At 39.0% G+C, this 18,695-nt stretch overlaps 1 protein-coding gene and 1 long non-coding RNA gene across 2 annotated transcripts in view; one reads left to right on the forward strand and one right to left on the reverse strand.

The window, feature by feature from the left end:
- Positions 1 to 18,695, forward strand: part of NDST1 (N-deacetylase and N-sulfotransferase 1) — a 36,594-nt gene that overhangs the window by 3,522 nt on the left and 14,377 nt on the right. Inside the window, exons 2-11 of the mRNA XM_007423963.4 lie at positions 2,331 to 2,813; positions 4,517 to 4,604; positions 5,106 to 5,260; positions 7,772 to 7,957; positions 13,243 to 13,371; positions 14,277 to 14,459; positions 15,025 to 15,121; positions 16,049 to 16,172; positions 17,002 to 17,176; positions 17,544 to 17,714. Coding sequence (XP_007424025.1) covers positions 2,331 to 2,813; positions 4,517 to 4,604; positions 5,106 to 5,260; positions 7,772 to 7,957; positions 13,243 to 13,371; positions 14,277 to 14,459; positions 15,025 to 15,121; positions 16,049 to 16,172; positions 17,002 to 17,176; positions 17,544 to 17,714 — 1,791 coding nt within the window. The remainder of the gene's footprint in view (positions 1 to 2,330; positions 2,814 to 4,516; positions 4,605 to 5,105; positions 5,261 to 7,771; positions 7,958 to 13,242; positions 13,372 to 14,276; positions 14,460 to 15,024; positions 15,122 to 16,048; positions 16,173 to 17,001; positions 17,177 to 17,543; positions 17,715 to 18,695) is intronic.
- LOC148216666 (uncharacterized) overlaps positions 7,979 to 18,695 on the reverse strand; it is a 47,812-nt gene continuing 37,095 nt past the window's right edge. Inside the window, exon 4 of the long non-coding RNA XR_015794787.1 lies at positions 7,979 to 11,512. This is a non-coding gene — a long non-coding RNA (uncharacterized LOC148216666). The remainder of the gene's footprint in view (positions 11,513 to 18,695) is intronic.

The following is an 18,695-nucleotide window of genomic DNA, read 5'->3' on the forward strand; positions in this document are numbered from 1 at the left end:
GATACAGGATGAATGTACTACCCCCATCCTGGGCCCACCAAAGGTCATTGCCAAACATGATCAATGCCATTTCAGTACTATGGCCTGGTCTGAATCCTAACTGAGAAGGGCCGAGATAATCTGCTCTTTCCAGAGCCCTCTGGAGCTGTAAGCCAACCATCTTCTCAATAACCTTCCCCAAAAAGGGAAGATTGGAGACTGGACAAAAATTGTCCAGATCTGTTGGATCCAGTGATGACCTCTTAAGGAAGGGATAGACAGCCACCTCTTTTAAGGCAAATGGAATCACCTTAACAGAGAAGCATCTACTACCACCTGGACCCAACCACCTGTCACCTCCTGGGAGAACAGCCAGGAGGGACAGAGATCTAAAATACAGGTGCTGAACTCACTCACCCTTCCATTTCATTCAGGCCAGCAGGTTCAAACTCTTCCCAGATAACCGGGCAAGGCTGTGCCTCCGGAACTCTGTAGAACCTGTGCAGCCAGAGTCCAACTCCAAGAGACTTTGTCTGATGACAGCAGCTCTGTGAGAGTTCCCGTAGCCCCTCCTTACCCACTCTGATCTAGGGAGACTTTTTGTGTGTGTTGAGCCTTCAAGTCAGTGTTGACTCCTGGCAATAACCTGGCCTTGTCCTTGCAGTTTTCTTGGCAGTATTTTGCCTCCTTCTTAGGGCTGAGAGAAACTAACTGGCACCAAATTCACCCAGTTGCCTTTGTGTCTAAGGTGGGACTAGAACTCACGATTTCCGAGTTTCTAGTCTGTAATCACTGCTATACTTGATCTTAGCTAAGCTGCTTTCTGGCCTGAAGATAAAGGTTTTGATTTTATTAATCAGTACGCCTTGTCTGAGAGGCCTTTAGGTCACAGAATTTACCCTGGTTGATAGGCAAATGCTTCATTTGTGTGTGTGTGTGTGTGTGTGTGTGTGTGTGAGAGAGAGAGAGAGAGAGAACAGTATCCTTTTTAACATTTCCTGGCCTTTTTTTTTTTTTTATTCTGCAGGACTTCCCTTGAGAGCCATCTGTATCTGCCCCCGACTTAGCCATTTTGGGGAGTGCAGGTTAGGAGTGAGAGAGGACGATAAGGGAGGAGGAGGATAGTTTGACCCTACTATGTATATTTTCTTTTTCCTCTTACAACATTTTGAATCAAGGACAGTTCCATTATTTATTTTGCATTATCTTAATGATAGAGACATGCAGCCAGATGCTATGAGCAGCTCTGGACTCTACGAGGAATTAAATGAACCATCATAAATTTAAATCCTGACATTTTATAATTCTCAGAGTGCATGAGCACTGGATTCTTGCTCTCTGTAGCAGATCTTGAAACAAGTAACCCATTCATTCCTTATTAGGTTGCTTGTGTCTGTTCAGAGAAAAATGCCATCTGGAGTTTGAATTCTACAGAACAGATCCCCCCCCCCCAACTTGTTGTTTTGTCATATTCAGTATCGTATTGAGGTGCTTTCAGGATTTCTGTTCTCTGTGCTCTCATTCCCTTCAACCTGCTGATATTTAAATTAAAGATAAGTAATGACTGTAGATTCCATTCTCCCCTTTTTTAATAAGCAGCTCAGAGGAGGTTTTTTTTAATATGATGACACTTGTAAAATAATTACTTCATACAATTAATTAGCCCAACCCACCTCACAGGTAGTTGTGGGGAAAATAGGAGGCAGGAGTATTATGTATGTTTGCTGCCTTGAGTTATATATAATCTGGATCCTTCTAAAAAAAAGGTTCATATAAAAATTAGTAATAAACTGTTGCATATTGCATTGCAAACTGGATCCTCCACTTGCTCAAATGCATATACCAATCTTGTGATTTGACTGAAGATAGTAAACCTGTTGAGTGTTTCAGGAACATAATTTATAGCTTAATCCAGGCCAGAGTCTCAGTGCTTCTAAAAGGAGGTCTGGATGGGATAATAAGTAAAATGATTTTAACCATATTTAAATTAAACTCAATCAAAATTAAATTAATTGAAGTTACAGTGGTAAGGTCAGCCTCCATATGTTTAATAACTTTTCCCACCAGTCACATTAAAAACAAGAATTCAATAGCAGCTCCTGAATGCTGTATGAAAACTTGAATGGGGAAGGGCAGATTGTACATCTTTGCCCAAAGTGTTTTGTGTCCTGTGGCCTTTTTCCCTGAGATTGGACTTTTCTAAGCAACTGGGACACTGTGGAGGCACACTGCACTTTCTGAACTGAGCCCATTGAGCAGAGCAAGCTGTCCTTGTGCTTCTCCTTGTTTTAACTGTTACCTGACAAGTTCCTGTCTGAAGCTGTCACTCAGTTCATGTGATTTCCTTACAGGCCAATGAGAACAGCTTACTGAGTGCTCAGCTGAAAGGCTTTCCCCTTTTTCTCCACTCCAACCTTGCACTGAAGGACTGCAGCATCAATCCCAAATCACCGCTTCTGTACATCACGCGGCCCAGCGAGGTAGAGAAGGGACTTCTTCCAGGGGAGGACTGGACAGTCTTCCAATCAAACCATTCCACATATGAACCAGTCCTCCTTGCTAAAACCAAGTCAGCAGAATCCATCCCACACATGAGCATTGATGCTGCACTCCATACCACTGTTGTACAGGACTTGGGACTCCATGATGGCATCCAGAGAGTCCTTTTTGGCAACAACCTCAACTTTTGGCTGCACAAGCTGGTCTTTGTGGACGCTGTTTCATTCCTGACTGGCAAGAGGCTTTCACTTCCCCTTGACCGTTACATCTTGGTAGACATTGATGATATCTTTGTTGGCAAGGAAGGCACACGAATGAAGGTGGAGGATGTCAAGGTAATTGTTTGTAAACCTATATACTGCTCTTTGTTTTAGGTTTGTGGGTTGATGTGGAGCCTATTGAAACATGAATTCATTTCATTAAAGGAAAAGTTTAAATAGGTTTCATTGATGCTCAGATCAGTGGCCTACATCCCTGAATCCTTGTTGCTGGTTCTATGGAGTTAAGTCATTCTGGAATATGAAATCCTGGGAAATTGATATTAACATGCCAAATATTTAATCTTATGCCCCTGTCTCATAAAATTTCTATTTTGTAGGTAGAAACCAATCTGAATGTTGTAGGTAGAAACCTGATGTTCATAGCTAGGATATAGTTTGGGTTGCAAGTACCTAAATTGAGTTAGCTATAAATGAATTCACATGCACTAAAAGGAAACACTTTGCATAAAACAGGAAAGTTCTGTATATGGGGTACTAGACAATTTTTTGGCATCTTATACAAAACATAATTGTGCTCTTAAAATGAATTGGTTTTAAGAAAAATAGTATTTCATAGGAAACCAACCATGAGAGCTCTGGTCTTGGAGAAATGTTAATCGCCAAAGGGTTGGGGAGAGGAGGAGGCAAGGGGAACCTTTGAGCTATATAGCAAACATTGGTAGCTGAAGCAAGATATTTTTGAACAGTTTTATTTGCTGTCATTATTTACTTTTAGAAGAACAGCAAGGAAAAACATAAATCATACAATGAACTGTCTTTTTTAATTACTGGCCATTATTTCTCATATTTTAACAAAAGGAGAGATGGCTACCGAACCTTCTAGATACTCATTTCAGTTTAATAAACGTGTATCAGTCAAAGTTGAAATAACAGATACTCCTGACCAAAGACCCAGTTTTGTAAGATCTAAATGTGCTGAATGAATATCTGAAAGTTTTTTCCTTATACACCTCTGCTTCTAAATAATTAGAATTTATCTGCCAAATGGGTACCCAACATAGTACTTTGGTTTGTAAAAGATATCTCAAGTGAATTTAAGTACCTGTTCATATCAGCATAGGAGATAGGTGAGTCCCAAGATTGATTTATTAGTAGTGATCTCTGGACTTAAGATACCGTAGAATGCATCCATATTTTATAATATAGCTGTCCTGTAAAAGTAAACTTCTAGTTTGCATGTGAAATGCATGTATTAGCACATATTAAAAAAGAAATGTCTGAACTACCATGCATTCTTGCTTGCCTTTATATGGTAGCATGGAACTTGATGTTGTGTAGTTCTTTTCTTTTTAACCTCTAGGGCAGTATGAAAAATTTCTCATCGCCTAAGAAACTCCTTACAAAAAGATGCTGTTTGCAAATTTAATTCTTGTATGTGTTGTTGGATGTTTTTGAAAGTCAGTGGATGATGGTCTGCTTTTCAGAAAGCAGGAATATCAAATTTGGAATTGTCCATATAAGGAACCAAATGATAATTAAATGCAATTAGTAGAATGCTCACAGTCTAGAAATACCACTATAACCATGGCTCAAAGTTAGCCTAAATGAGAAGAAAGATTGTACAAATGTGATCATTGTCTATGATAGAATGTCTAGAAACCCTGCAATCTTGTGGATTGTGAGCAAGGGACTTCAGTAATCCATAGTCATATGTGCTATGGCAAAAAGAATGGGGGGTTTGAATAGCTTTGCAGGTTATGTAGATCCAGACTTTATTGTAAGTAACAATTTTAAATTCTCTTTTCTCCATCCTGTAGGCTTTGTTTGATACTCAGAATGAACTACGTACCCACATCCCAAATTTCACCTTCAATCTGGGCTACTCAGGGAAATTTTTCCACACAGGTAAGAATATAGTTGGCAACGTTGCCTTACTAGGCTCTCAAACCTTTTATTCTCTGTGATTGATGAATTGGAATTTACCTAGTATAATTTAAATATGCAGGTGTCTTAAAACATTATGGTAACTGTAAGAGCTTGTAGTCCTCTGGATGTAATCTACAGCTCCGCTAGCTCCACTTCGCTATCTTTCATGATGGCTAAGGCTGCTGAGATTTGTACTTTAGAACATCTGAAAGGCCATGGGATCTCACCTCTGCAGTGGGTTGTGGAAATGGAAATAATAGCGTTGTATGTCTGATTAAAAAAAAAAGAGTGTTTCTCTATTTCTTTCTACTTGGGGAGATCCAAGGTTTGGGGGTTGGTTTAATCCATGCAGTATGCTACACATAATGCTGCTCAGTGTAGAAACTGTCAGAAAGATTGAGTGGCATGATTCTGTGATGTTCTGCTTTTCATTCATGTCTTAAACATTGCTTCGTGATGACGGTGCTTTGGACCTGGCAGGTACAGATGCGGAGGACGAGGGAGATGACCTTCTGCTCTCATATGTGAAGGAGTTTTGGTGGTTCCCCCATATGTGGAGTCACATGCAGCCTCACCTCTTTCATAATCAATCTGTGCTGGCAGACCAAATGGCCATGAACAAGAAATTTGCTGTTGTAAGTAAGATGCTGTTCAGGACTAGAGCTGGGGTGGGGTGTATGAAAAAAGAGGATTGTTGACCATGAAGAAACGTTAGTTGCTTACTTGTTTCCTGGGTAGAACAAAAAGCTATAAACAAGTTTATTGTTGCAAAATGAAACAAGAATTGCCAGGACAGCGTGGCAGTACATTAAACCACTAAAATAAGAAAGTCTTTAAATATTATGGGTTTGTAATGTCTTCTGTAACCAACTGAATAATTATTTGGGTAATGCAGCCTGAAGCACTGCATAAATGATGAGTGGAAAGTTTGGCTATTTATAAAGACATTCTGATATTTGAGTTTCCTATGAGTCTTATTATTATCAGGTCTTCTGAATTTTGCACCATTCCAAACATCGCAATGCAGAGATTCCCAAACTTTCTCGATTCACCACGCTCTTAGTAGTTCCCAAATTGTGTGCTGCGGTACATTATGGTGCCCCAGGACACTGCAGCACACAGTTGGAGGTTGTAACAGGATAAACACTTTTTTTTTGTCCTTGTATGTAACTCCTCTAGCTACTGATCTGCAACTATGTTTTTTTTTTTACTTTTCACATTTGCTAAAAACAAATAATGGTTCCTATGACACCATCAAAAAATATGTTTAATATATGGTTCTAGTAAATAGCATACTACTGCCCACAAGTCTCTGTTTTAAATTTAAATTGGGATTTTGTTACTGAGTATTTATTCTCCCCAAAACTTAATTTCTCCAGAACCACATTGATGGTTGTGTTGCATGTGAGCTCTCAACATTGCTGTCAGTGCTGTGGTTGCCTGGAATGTGCTTTTCCTGTGAAGGACATACAGAGACAAATAGTGCTCCCAGTGAAACTCAGGGTATTACTAAGTGGCTCAGTTCCATATTAGCATTTTTCTAGTTTAGTAGTGATTCGCTGCTGCTGCTGCTGCTCCCCAAATTTTTGCTAATGTACTGTCCTCTTTTATCGGTTCTAATTTAACAAAGTGTTAACAGTAAGCTTACTCATATTTGTTTGCTGAACGCCTGCAAATGCAGGAGATGTATGTTTATAATATTAGTATACCATTCCCCATTGAAAAACAACCTAAACGCAGTTTACGGTTTATTCATTCAATCTTTTAATTCCAGTATTCTTGCTAGATAATTCCCAACATCTTTCAGCATAGTACTTACCTGACCTTGTGAAATTACTCTCTTTTTAAAAGGGCCTGTAAAAGATATTTGTTAGTGTATGAAGTTTTGGAACTGTATTCACACTACTACAATAATCAACAAGAACTCCATAAAAGGGGAAAGGAAAAAAAAAACAATCTTGTAATTTTGCAGAAGACACTTCTTAAACTACAGGTAGTCCTCCGGTTACAATAGCAATTGGGACTGGGATTGCTGTTGCTAAGTGATGCAGTCATAAAGTGATACACATTGCATAGCAACAACATTCCTGGTTGCCATTGTAACCTCAAGACATGCGGGTCGTTAAGTGGGAAGCAGCAGGAGTCCCAGGCGAGGAGTGCGGAATTGCAGAAGGCTGTGCATGAGTGGGGGAAGCCAGGGAAGGGCTTGGGAGGCCTGGTGCAGGCCGTGCGTGAGAGCAGGAAGGCCAGGAGGTGGGTGGGGCGAGTGCTGGAAGACTGGGGGGTGGATGGTGCAGCATGAGCGCAGGAAGGCTGGGGGGACTTACCAGAATGACTTGCGACCTTACCTGCTGACTTCCTATTGACCTTGCTCGTGGGAAGCCAGCAGGGAAGGTCGCAAATTGCAATCACGTGACTGCAGGATGCTGCAACTGTTGTAAGTGTGAGCCAGTTGCCAAGCATCTGAATTGCAATCACTTGACTGTGGGGGTGCTGTGATAGCCAGAACTTTGAGGACTGATTATAACTACCACTCATTCAGCGCCATCACAACTTTGGTAGCTGAACAAGTGGTCAGTAAGCGAGGACTACCTGTACTGTAATTCTGTACTGTAAATTATTGTCTGAGAATCGTCCATATTCCACAGTGTTGTTTTTTAATTGCTGCTTTTTCAAATGTGGTGCTATTGGCATTTCTTCATCTCCATAGAAGAATTGTTCAGATATGAATTAGAACATTTTCCAGCTCAGCAGCATAGAAATTCAGTTATTTGTTCATTTAACTATCTCCTTTCTCCTGGAAAACTGAAACATGATGATTAGGGTCACATAAAAATCTTTAGGCCTGTTCTGTACGAAACGTGCTTTAAGTTGGGCATAAAAGCCTGCAGAATAACTGGAAATAGTAAGAGTTACGTAACACTAGTTACTCAGTCCACTCCCTGATGTTCTGACTAACTCAGCAAGAGCAAAAAATATACCTGAACTATGTCTTAAACTAGGATTCTGACTATTTGGATTGTGTACACTAAGCAAGATAAGTAAAATGAAAGTCTGGCTCTTCTCACTCACAGTGGAATTATTTCGTTAAAATTCCTCTCTTCGCACTAGATGATAACAATTATGAATGCCTTCCCTCCTCTTAGGAACACGGCATCCCTACAGATATGGGATATGCAGTGGCACCCCATCATTCAGGGGTGTACCCAGTCCATGTGCAACTCTATGAGGCATGGAAACAGGTGTGGGGGATCAAAGTAACAAGCACCGAAGAATATCCTCATCTCAAACCTGCCCGCTACCGACGAGGGTTTATTCACAGTGGAATCATGGTCAGTAGAAAAGATACCAGCCTGTTAACTTCATTAATTCTTTCCTGGTACATCAATGGATTCAAACAGATGTTTTTTCCAAGATTGCTTTATAGAATACTAAACATAAGTCATGGAATAAACACTATATACCACAAACTGGTCAAGATATAAAGAAGGGGGAGGTTAGAAAACAAATAGTTTTTTTTAATCTTTCTTTTCTTTTATTTTTCTTTTTTTTCTAATATGCATAAACAACAAGTAACAATACAGTGAAGACCTTGTATTAAGATTAAGATAGAAACCTTTATTATATAACAATCAATTTAATGCATTTTGCAGTTGTTTATCAATGCTACAGTCAGTTCTAGATGTATAATTTAAGCAACCTTATGCTTATCAACATTATCATTTTAGAAAACATAGTTAATATTGACATAATTTTTTCTTTATCTTTAAAGTTATTTAAATCATCACTGTTAATCTCTAGTCAGTACTGTATAAATACCAGTATAATGTACTACTTGTGTTTTTATAATAATACAATAAAACAATATATTAATAAAAATAAAAAAGAATAAATCCAAACCACATGAAATAATAAATCTGCTTAAATTTGGATTTCAACATTCTGTGTTCCAGATTCCATAAAAAGAATTTGTTTTGTGTAGGTCTAATACTGTATATCAATGTTTCTCAAACTTAACTGCTATCATAGATCTCTAAGGAAAAGTATGAAAAATGCAAGAATCACCAATTGAAATACCCCCTTTCCTGTGTTTTTGTTTTCAAGAACATGGGAGTATATGCTTCTCAGTAAATATGATAATGACTGCACAGGTAGTCCTCACTTAACAACCACAATTGGGACCAGCAGCTCCATCGCTAAGCAACACATTTGTTAAGTGAAACATTATATGACCATGCCGGACTTACGATGTTACTTTTGCTGTGGTTGTTAAGTGAATCACCTGTGGTCATTAAATGAGACATCACGTGACCATGTCTTGCAAATTTACTGCCAGCTTTTCCATTAATTCTGCTTGTTGGAAGCCAGCTGTGAAGTGTGCAAATGTTGATTATGTGACTGCAGGATGCTGCAATGATTGTAAATGCCCACCAGCTGTGAAGTGCCCAAATTTCAATCACGTGACCATGGGGGTGCTGTGACAGTCATAAGCACGAGGACCAGTCATAAAGTTACTTTTTCTTCATAACTTTGAACAGTCGCTAAACAGGGCAGTCATTAAGTGATGACTACTTGTAATTGCATTTGTGTATGCTCTCCAGTCCCTTCCATTCTTAAAGGCCTTTATAACTAAACATTGTACCCAAATTTAATCCCAAATTATGTATTTACCATTTGAATTATTTTATATATACAATGCTATAGTATAGCGTTTCTTTGCAAAAACTTGCTGGTCAGGAATATTTTTCAGTAGAAATCTCTTAAGTATTCAGGGGCTAAGGGCAAGTGGATCTTCAGTCCCATTTTTAGATATTTGTTATTTTATTTCTTATTCACACTCTGCTTTTGGGGTTGTTTGTGCAAACTGACTGTTCCATTTTGCACAGCCCATGTAAAATCAGTGTTGGAACTATACTGTACTCTTGATTTGTTTGGTATCATCAGTTTTCGGAATTTTAGTACTCATATTGCTACTTGTATTATCACATGTTCATTTCAGCAAAGCAGTGTTCGGCCATTAATTCATTTTTGCAAACCAACTGCCTGTACATGGGGAGGTGGGGCTTAGAGAGTGAGTAGACTCTGGCCATCTGGCTGTGAATGTGGACCACGTGGTGGTCTGAGGATCACAGTTAAAGATCTCTGCCATTAGCCATTTTAAACTTCATAAATTAAAGATACGTATTCATCAACCTACTCATGTATCATTTGTGAATACAATTTAGTTTAGTTGAAAAGTTTTTCTTTTAACCCACCTGTCAATCAATGACCAACTGAAAAACAGAGATTTTTATCATTCTTTATTGAACTCTTGGACAGAATTTTCCAACGGGTCTTTGTTGTGAGAGCCTATGCAAGGATGCAACAGTAGATTCATCTAGGCAAGGCAGTTCTCAAAACATTAGTGTCCCAGGTCATGCAGGTCATTAAAGAATAAAAATATTATCTGGAATTATGCCTAAAAGCAAATTGGCAGCCACATGTAACTGGCACAAAATTAGCTGAATATGCACCTGTTTCCAACACTTGATGCAAGATGGACAGCTGTGTGCTACCAGTTGAGGCTTCTGAGTGCTCCACAAAGGCACCCTCACGTAGAATGAATTGCAGCGTGCCAATCAGTAAACACTATGACAGTTTAGACTGATGTAGAACATTTTGTCCTATACGTAGGCAGTGGGGGTGGAGAGGGGCATCTGCAGTTGGAAAACATACTTCTATCAGCGGCTTTTAACTGTTTTTCAGGAAAAAGTACCAGGGCCAGGTTGTGGCCAAGCTTTTTAGCTAATCAGAAGAATTTATGGAGTTTCTCTGGTTTAGAAGAGGCATATTTTTTCCAAAACATGGCCATTTGTCACTAGAATGATTGCCATCTTGTCTAGATTCAATTTCAACCTTTTTTTTTACGTATCCACTTGTCTGTAGCTTCCAAACATCTAAAGGCAGAGAAAGGTTCTTCATTTCTTAAGTACATATGTACATACTTGCCCATTATGCAGTTCCCTTTATCCTCGTTATGCAAAGTACAGGGAAAAAAAGGTAAATAGTAAGCAAATGAAATTAAAGGCAGGAGATAAGAGAGACAAAAAAGAACTAAATCTAATTTACACCAATACCATTCACTATACCTCCCAAAACCTTTCTGTTATTGAGAACGTGAACCCGATAGATATCCTCAGTAAGTTGAGGACACTAACTTGAAAGCTAGGGATGGACACTCTTAAAGTTTTTTCATAGATGGTGAACTGCACTGAGGCTTCATACAGGTTTAAAATACTTTTTTGTCCAGAGTTACATCTGGAAAATTGGTTTCATAATGAACAAAGTCATAGTTATAGTACAGTATTGGCTGATAATTCTGTTTCAGTTAGATCTAAGTTTTGTGTAACACTTACAACGGCTTATGAAAAGCAGAGGATAATACTACGTTAAGGGATAGTAGGTAATAGGGATGGGAAGTGGCTTGCATCGTAAGAAGTCTGTTGATACAGAAATGGGGGAGCATTCCGGATAATCCAGATGCTAAGAAGCTTGTAATTAAGAGTTTTAATTAGAAAACGCCATAGTTAAAACAAGAGGTGGACAAGCTTACCTTCTAAGAAAAGTTGGGGAAAGGCTATATGGAGCCTTTCATATTATTTATTCAGGAAAATTCTATTACCAAATTATTAATACAATCTTGAACTCTGACTTCTGCATAGTTTTGAGCAGTGTACAGCTGTTGTAAGAAAATTAGCTAATTGCATATGTTAGAAATCTTATATAATTTCAACAACATGCTTTTGACATTTTTAATACAGCTTACTTTAGGAAGACTTCTATCTAGCTACGTTGCTGTTAGTTTCAGCTAGAACTTCATAATTGCAGCTTGAAAATCATCTGAAGTTCTGTGTTCCATTCAAGAGAACAGAGAGAGAGAGAGCTTATTACTTTACAATAGAAAATTATAATAAAATTTAGCTAGAGCATATAAGAATACTAGAAACTAAGGAATCCTTTATAATTTCCAAGGGTATGGCCTTTTAAATAATCCCTAGTGAATCTATTAGACAAAAAACAGCTAATCATTTGGTGAACTTTCCCCAGAACCTGTCCTTGTTGTTATGATGGACTGTCTACTGTTCATGAAAGTTTCTGATGGCCATTGGTGATTTTTTTTTTTCTTGAGATGGCCTAATCAGGTCAAAAGGAGCAGCTGCTGTGTACTTTGCCTCTGTTCTCAGACTTGTGAAAAAGGATAAAATGAACATAGGAAGAGATTTTTCTCTCTTGGGAAAGAAGGAACTGGAACAAAGTTTCTTCTGCGTCCTCTCACTGCATTCCAAACACACGTACCAGATGCATATTGTACCTTTTGAGCATCTCAGAATGTACATTTAGTCTTTTTGCAGCATTTGAAATGGGCCAGGCAATGATAGGCAATGGTTTTGCCAAGGCAAAGCAAGTGATCTCAGTTATGTGTCTAGTTTTTCCAATCTCCCCTGCTACAGTGCCTAATACGAGTATGGAATATAGGTTACTTCATAGCTGCACACATATCAGGATTCTGCGTAGGGTACCCTGAATTAGGTCAGGGAGGCAAACTCTGCTGACCCAGCATTATAGAACTTATACCAAGCCAGAAATAAAACAGCGTTTAAGTACTTCAGCAATAGCTCACATATAGAGTAGAACTCAAGAAAATCATGCATGAACAGAGAACCTCAGCGGATAAAAGGAAAGATACCTCAAGACAGACTTTTTGGTGCTCCTTAAATTAGACAGCTAATGAAATATTTGAAAATGTGTTCATTTTCATATTTATAATCAACTCCCTTAGCTTCAGAGGCCCTCTGCACCCCAGTGTTCGTAATGAAACATATTTTAGCCTGATAAATTTAATATAAATCAGATACCAGGAAACACTGATTCTCCATTTAGCTGGCTCCCTACCTTCCCACGGTGTAGGGATGGGAATTGGGGCTTATTTCCTTTCTGCAGCAGATTGGAAATTATATATTCTCTCATTTAAAGTTGAGAGGTGCTAAAATAGGCACTCAGTCTGAGCTGGTGGGCTTGAAGGGGTGTGTGTGAGAGAAAGAAAGAACAGTTATGCACTTATATGAATGACTGTATTTATGTGTGAAAATGCATCAAACTCCCAGTGTGATGGTCCAGGACCAATTCCGCCCACAGGCATAAAGGCTTCTCCACCCCTGAAGTCAGTAACAAGTGAATACAAAACAGTAGGAGGTTTGTTTTTAGAAGCATTGCAAACAAGACCCCAGTACCCAAATGTCTATCAGAAGGAATTAATGCAGACTTTCTAAATCTGATGGAATGAATTTGTGTGAGACCTGTTGAGCATACCCATTTCTGTTGTGGGACTCCTTAGTCCTATATGCTTCATGGTCCTGCATGTTTTGGGGGAAAGTGGTGTAGTAATTAGGCAGTGTAAAATAGTTGTAGAAGATGGCAGTGCATAATAAGGTAACACTGGTCAAGCAATCTGTAACTCATTCTTAGGAAAGTCAGAACACCTTGAACAACTTATCTGGGATTTATAAGAAATAGTGCAGTGGCTTGTAGGTTCCTTTTAGTTTGCTACTTGTGTTCTTTTTTCCCCATTTCTTGCTAGGTTCTCCCACGGCAAACTTGTGGGTTATTCACACATACCATATTCTATAATGAATACCCAGGTGGCTCCAGTGAATTGGATAAAATCATCAATGGAGGCGAGCTTTTTCTGACTGTTCTCCTTAATCCTGTGAGTATTACTTCAAGGACCAATGGACTGAATCCTTGCAGCAAAGAAAAGGGATACAAATGCAATGAACCAATAAGAAATTAATTAGCTACTGAAAGGTTCTGGAGTTGATAAATTCTAGAGCTGAATAATTTTCAGGAAAGTGTGTGTGTTTGGATGGATAGATAAATATGATTCAAAAGTGATTCAGAAGCTGAAAGAACGTATGCATAAGAGTTAAACAGCCATGAACAGTAACCTTATTTGGGTAATTGCCTGATCTGTTAGTTTATTACACGGTATGGACCCAGTGAAGGATTATTTTTGGTAAGAAACTTGAGAAAGAAGTTAAGCATGTAGAATTACGAGGGCTGTCAAATATTTTTTCTGAAATCAATGGAAATCAGAACTAAGGGGAAACTGACTAAAGTTGGTAGTAAATTCTGAATGGATGAAAGCACTCTCTGACTCAGCATTAATTCACTTATGGAACATATTGCCACAAGGTGTGCTGATCAGTCTGGATGTTTTTAAAAGGGCAGTAGTAGCTCCCAGATACACTGTTCTCTGCAGAAAACATGGTAGGTAAATAGTAAAGGAGAATAAGTTTTTAAAAAATGTAAGTGAATTAATGGAAAATGGACTGTGTGTTATTCAAAGATAATTTACTTCTGGTCCTAAATATAAAGATTTTTTTCTCCATCATGGGCAGATTTTTAAACTTCTTTTGGATGTTTGGTTAGCTGACAAGAACAGTGTGGCCCTTAATTCAGGAAAGCAGTTTTGTGGTTTTTAGTTAGTTCATAGACAATTATGTATGTTTTGTTCACGTTTAGTATTTCACTGCAAGTAATGAAATCCCTCAAGTAAAATGGTAACCATACTGATCTATGACTTGTTTCCCCTCTCTTCCCTCTCCTGCACAGATCAGTATCTTTATGACCCATCTCTCCAATTATGGAAATGACCGTCTGGGTTTGTACACCTTTAGACATTTGGTCCGTTTCCTAAACTCCTGGACTAACTTGAAGTTACAGACATTGCCACCTGTACAGCTGGCACAGAAGTATTTCCAGATATTCTCCGAAGAAAAAGACCCCCTTTGGCAGGTGTGCATTAATTGTCTTCCTGGGCCTGCATTGCAAAATGCATCAAGAACATTTCCACTGTGTTTTACTGTTGTCTTGTTCTTGGTTTGAAAATCTGGGTGAGTAGTTGTCTGTTACATAATACTCCCCAATAAGAGTGGCGGATGTGAAATAACATTCTGTGAAATGTGTAGTGGTAGAGGACCTGCAACAGTATGCAGAAGATTTGCCTCTTTCTGTCTAATGAGCAACACATCTGATCTGGTCACCTGTTTCAGTCGTATATCTGATTACAAAAAAAGTATTCTGATGATTAGATCATGATATTGGCTTCCTGGAGAAGGGAGGGCCTGGTTTTGAAAAGTGTAATTTTTTTCTTCCTTTTTAAGAGCGAAAAGCCACAAAAAACTATAGCATCAAAGTATGGAGCAGACCTAGCCTACTAGTGGAGAAAAAGATAATATCTTCCTCCTATTACCTGAAATTGCTGGCTTTTGAGGGACTTCTTCAGTAAGAACAGTTGGGGTATGAAAACCCAGTTTCCATAGATGCCCTGGCTGATTCCCAGCATATTGTCATATTTTAGGATCCATGTGAGGACAAACGCCACAAAGATATTTGGTCCAAAGAGAAGACCTGTGACCGGTTCCCCAAGCTGCTAATTATTGGTCCTCAGAAGACAGGTATGGTAGTAACTGATGTATGCTATATGCTTGAATCTATCACAATGGTTAGATTACAATATCATTTTAAACCATGATATATGGAATAAACTATAGTTGACTGAGCTTGTACAATCCACTAGGCCAAAAACAAATAAATTAGCTTATGGCTTATCAGAATAAGCAAACATAGTCTTAAACTTATTGTCAGGGTGAGGAGAATTGGCTGTTCCAAGTAATGGTGAGTAAAATTTCTGAGCCATTGAACGGTTATTATTGCTGCCATTTGTCATCCCCCATAAGTGTTCATGGTTCATAAGAAACTGAGTTAAAATAAAGAAACCATCATCCCTTCAACCCAATTTTTTTACAGAGAGAGCGAGAAATTTTTTTTTACAACAGCAATATAATTCATCCTCAGAGTTGAAGAAGCAACTGCCAAAAACATTTAATGTAAATGAATCTGATAATATTTGGCCAAAGCTTATAGGACTGACAGAAATAAGAAAATGTAAGTTAAAGGCTCAGGCTTTACATATGAGTTTACTTTTTTTCCTGTCTGTGAGATGATAGCTGTTAAAAAGGCCATTTATTTATATAGTAGGATAAAATATCACCATATGGTGTAATCGAGAAGTGCCCTGGAGTACTAAGTATTGGTGTTCAATACTTTTACTGAGGACTGAATATAACAAATCCACTTATCCTTGGAAGTGTAAGAGCCCACATAATCTAGAGCAGTGTTTCTCAACCTCCGCAACCTTAAGGTGTGTGGACTTCAATTCCCATGCTGGCTGGGGAATGCTAGAGTTGAAGTCCACGCACCTTAACGTTGTTGAGGTTGAGAAACACTGATCCAAAGTATAAAACTCTGGCAGAAGCTTGGCAGAAAAGCAGTTTTTAGCTCTTTGTCTCCCTCCCCCATTCCCTTTCTTCTTCTGCAAAAAGGTACCACTGCCCTCTATCTCTTCCTGGGGATGCACCCTGACCTGAGCAGTAACTATCCCAGCTCGGAGACCTTTGAAGAGATCCAGTTCTTCAATGGACATAATTACCACAAGGGCATTGACTGGTAGGTTTCAGTTTGTAGCAACACTTGTGCCAGGTTGCATGAATGAGGAGCTGCCCTTGCGCTTACAGTCTGGCTCATAATGACACTGCAAAGGAATCAAGAACCACCTTGCAACAGGGTCATCTTTTTTCCTAATCTATTTTGCTGGAGTTTTCTGAAAGCAAAACGGACGTCTAGCAAGCAAGGGACAAACTTCCCTTTGGATTTAGATTGTGGAAGAAAGACACCTATTAGCTGGTGTAAGGCTGCTTGTACTACTTTGTCAGCAGACCATCCCTGTAAACATGAAACACAGAATTGTTACACAAGTTTTATCTGATTCCTGCACCAGGTTTCTGCAGTGATGCCCCATAAACATGTGTTAATTCTACTGGGCTATGGTGTGAGCGAGGGAAACAGGGTTTTGTGTTTAATGTCTGTTGCAACATTTCCCCCTCCTTCTCAAAATGAGCTCTTTACTATTTATTCCTATCTGTCTGCTTGGGAAGAATGGTGATCAACAGCTGCTCTGTCTGTCTTGTGTTTGGTAGTTCATGCTGCATTTACTTTACGGTTAATCTTTTCCAGAAATGTAATAAATTGCAGCCTGTTATTTCTTTGACCCAGAAGAATGCTTCATTAGTTGTTCAGGCTTAAGTTCTAAAATCAGTCACATTCTAATAAATCTCTTGACTAGTATGGTTTGGGGCTGGAAACAAACATTTGATGTGTCTTAATCCTTGCTCTGTTTAAAGTGACATAAACAATTGACATTGGGAAGGACTTGAAACTATTTCTGCATTGCTTCACCTGGTCTATTTTTCCCTTTCTGCTGCTGACATTTCTTAAGGTATATGGAGTTTTTCCCCATTCCTTCCAACACTACTTCTGATTTCTATTTTGAGAAGAGTGCCAATTACTTTGATTCAGAAGTAACACCAAGGCGGGCTGCTGCATTGCTTTCCAAGGCCAAAATAATCACCATCCTCATCAATCCTGCGGACCGGGCCTACTCTTGGTATCAGGTAAGCTGCTCCATTGCGATGTGGCCTTCTTGACCTAAAGCACTATTCAGTGCATCCATGCATTGGTGGAAAGGCAATATCGATATTAAATATAGTAACAACAGCTCTTATGTCTTCAGATAAGCTCTTTTTGCCCACCCCCCAATCTGCAGGGCTCTCTGAAGCAACAGTTTCCCTTTACCATTGAAATCCAGCTTTCTAGATGTGCCATGCCTCGATTTATTCTAGCTTCTGCCCAGCCCCATGTGTTCCTTAATTGCTGTCTGTTTCTCTGTTTGTGTCTTCCTCTCTTTCCCCTGCAGCTTCTTGGGTTGCCTCTTGTTGCTGTTCAGTAGCAGGCTCTCAAAATGTCTTTCTTTCTTAATAGCATCAGCGGGCACATGATGATCCAGTTGCCCTGAAGTACACCTTTCACGAGGTGATTACAGCTGGGCCTGAGACCTCTCAGAAGCTTCGGACCTTACAGAACCGTTGCCTAGTACCAGGCTGGTATGCTACCCATATTGAACGCTGGTTGAATAATTTCCATGCCAATCAGGTAGGCGAGTCATGAATCTTCAGTTTTACCTTCTCAAAAAAACAAAATGGAGAGAGGTTTTTATGAAGCAGAATGTTTATATATACAACCATATATTGCACCGTCTTTGTTTCTTATGGAAGATGCATTTTTCTGGAATGTTTCTGGAATTGGGTGAAACCCTTGGTTCTTCCCATGGTAATATTGTTATCCTGCAAGGTCAGATGAGAACAGGGCAGCAAAAAATCACCATATTTGTGTTTTATTTTGAAGTTAAGAGAATGAGAGATGCAGCTGTGCACTGTTTGTTGGCCAGTTTCAGGATGTATTAAAAATCGTACTATTCTAACATTATCTTCATGTTTTTTTTTTAATATTAAGAAAGAAATCCATTTATGACATGGTGAACTTTGCCAAAAAATCTTGCTTCTAGCCATAAAATACGAATCTCCTTCGTTGGTTTATACGGTACTTAAAAAGCAGACTGCTATACCATCCTATAACAATTACAGTCAGTGTTGCATCTTAGGGGCAGTATATATGCACACACAAGCTTTCAGTCATGGGGATAGTAAGCAGCTCTCCACAGGCAGGTAACATTCTGGTTACCTTTTAAAGATCCTATGTAGAATAAAGCCAAGCAAGTGAGTCCCCAAAATATTCTCAGTTAAAAACATATGCTGTGGTTGCTTTTCAAAGCTCTTTTCCATAGGTGAGGTAAAGGAAAAAACTAATGATTGGAGCTGAGCTCCATTCCTGGTGACTTCAGGGATAGAAACAGCTTTCTATTGTCATCTTCTTGGAAGCTTTTAGTCTTACCAATCTAACCTACATTCTGGCATTCCCTGGTGGTCTTCCATCTAACTCTTAACCAGACCTGACACTGCTTAGCTTCCAAACTCAGGCAGGATCAACCAGATACTACCATCTACTGAGACAGAAGTGAAATGAAGGGGAGATAAGGATTGACTGATTGACTGATTGACTGATTGTCTCAGCATA

This window comes from Python bivittatus, unplaced genomic scaffold (genome assembly GCF_059951505.1).
Source record: "Python bivittatus isolate LINGU-HERP-01145 unplaced genomic scaffold, Pbiv_v1 ctg000080_np1212, whole genome shotgun sequence".
NCBI lineage: Eukaryota > Metazoa > Chordata > Lepidosauria > Squamata > Pythonidae > Python > Python bivittatus.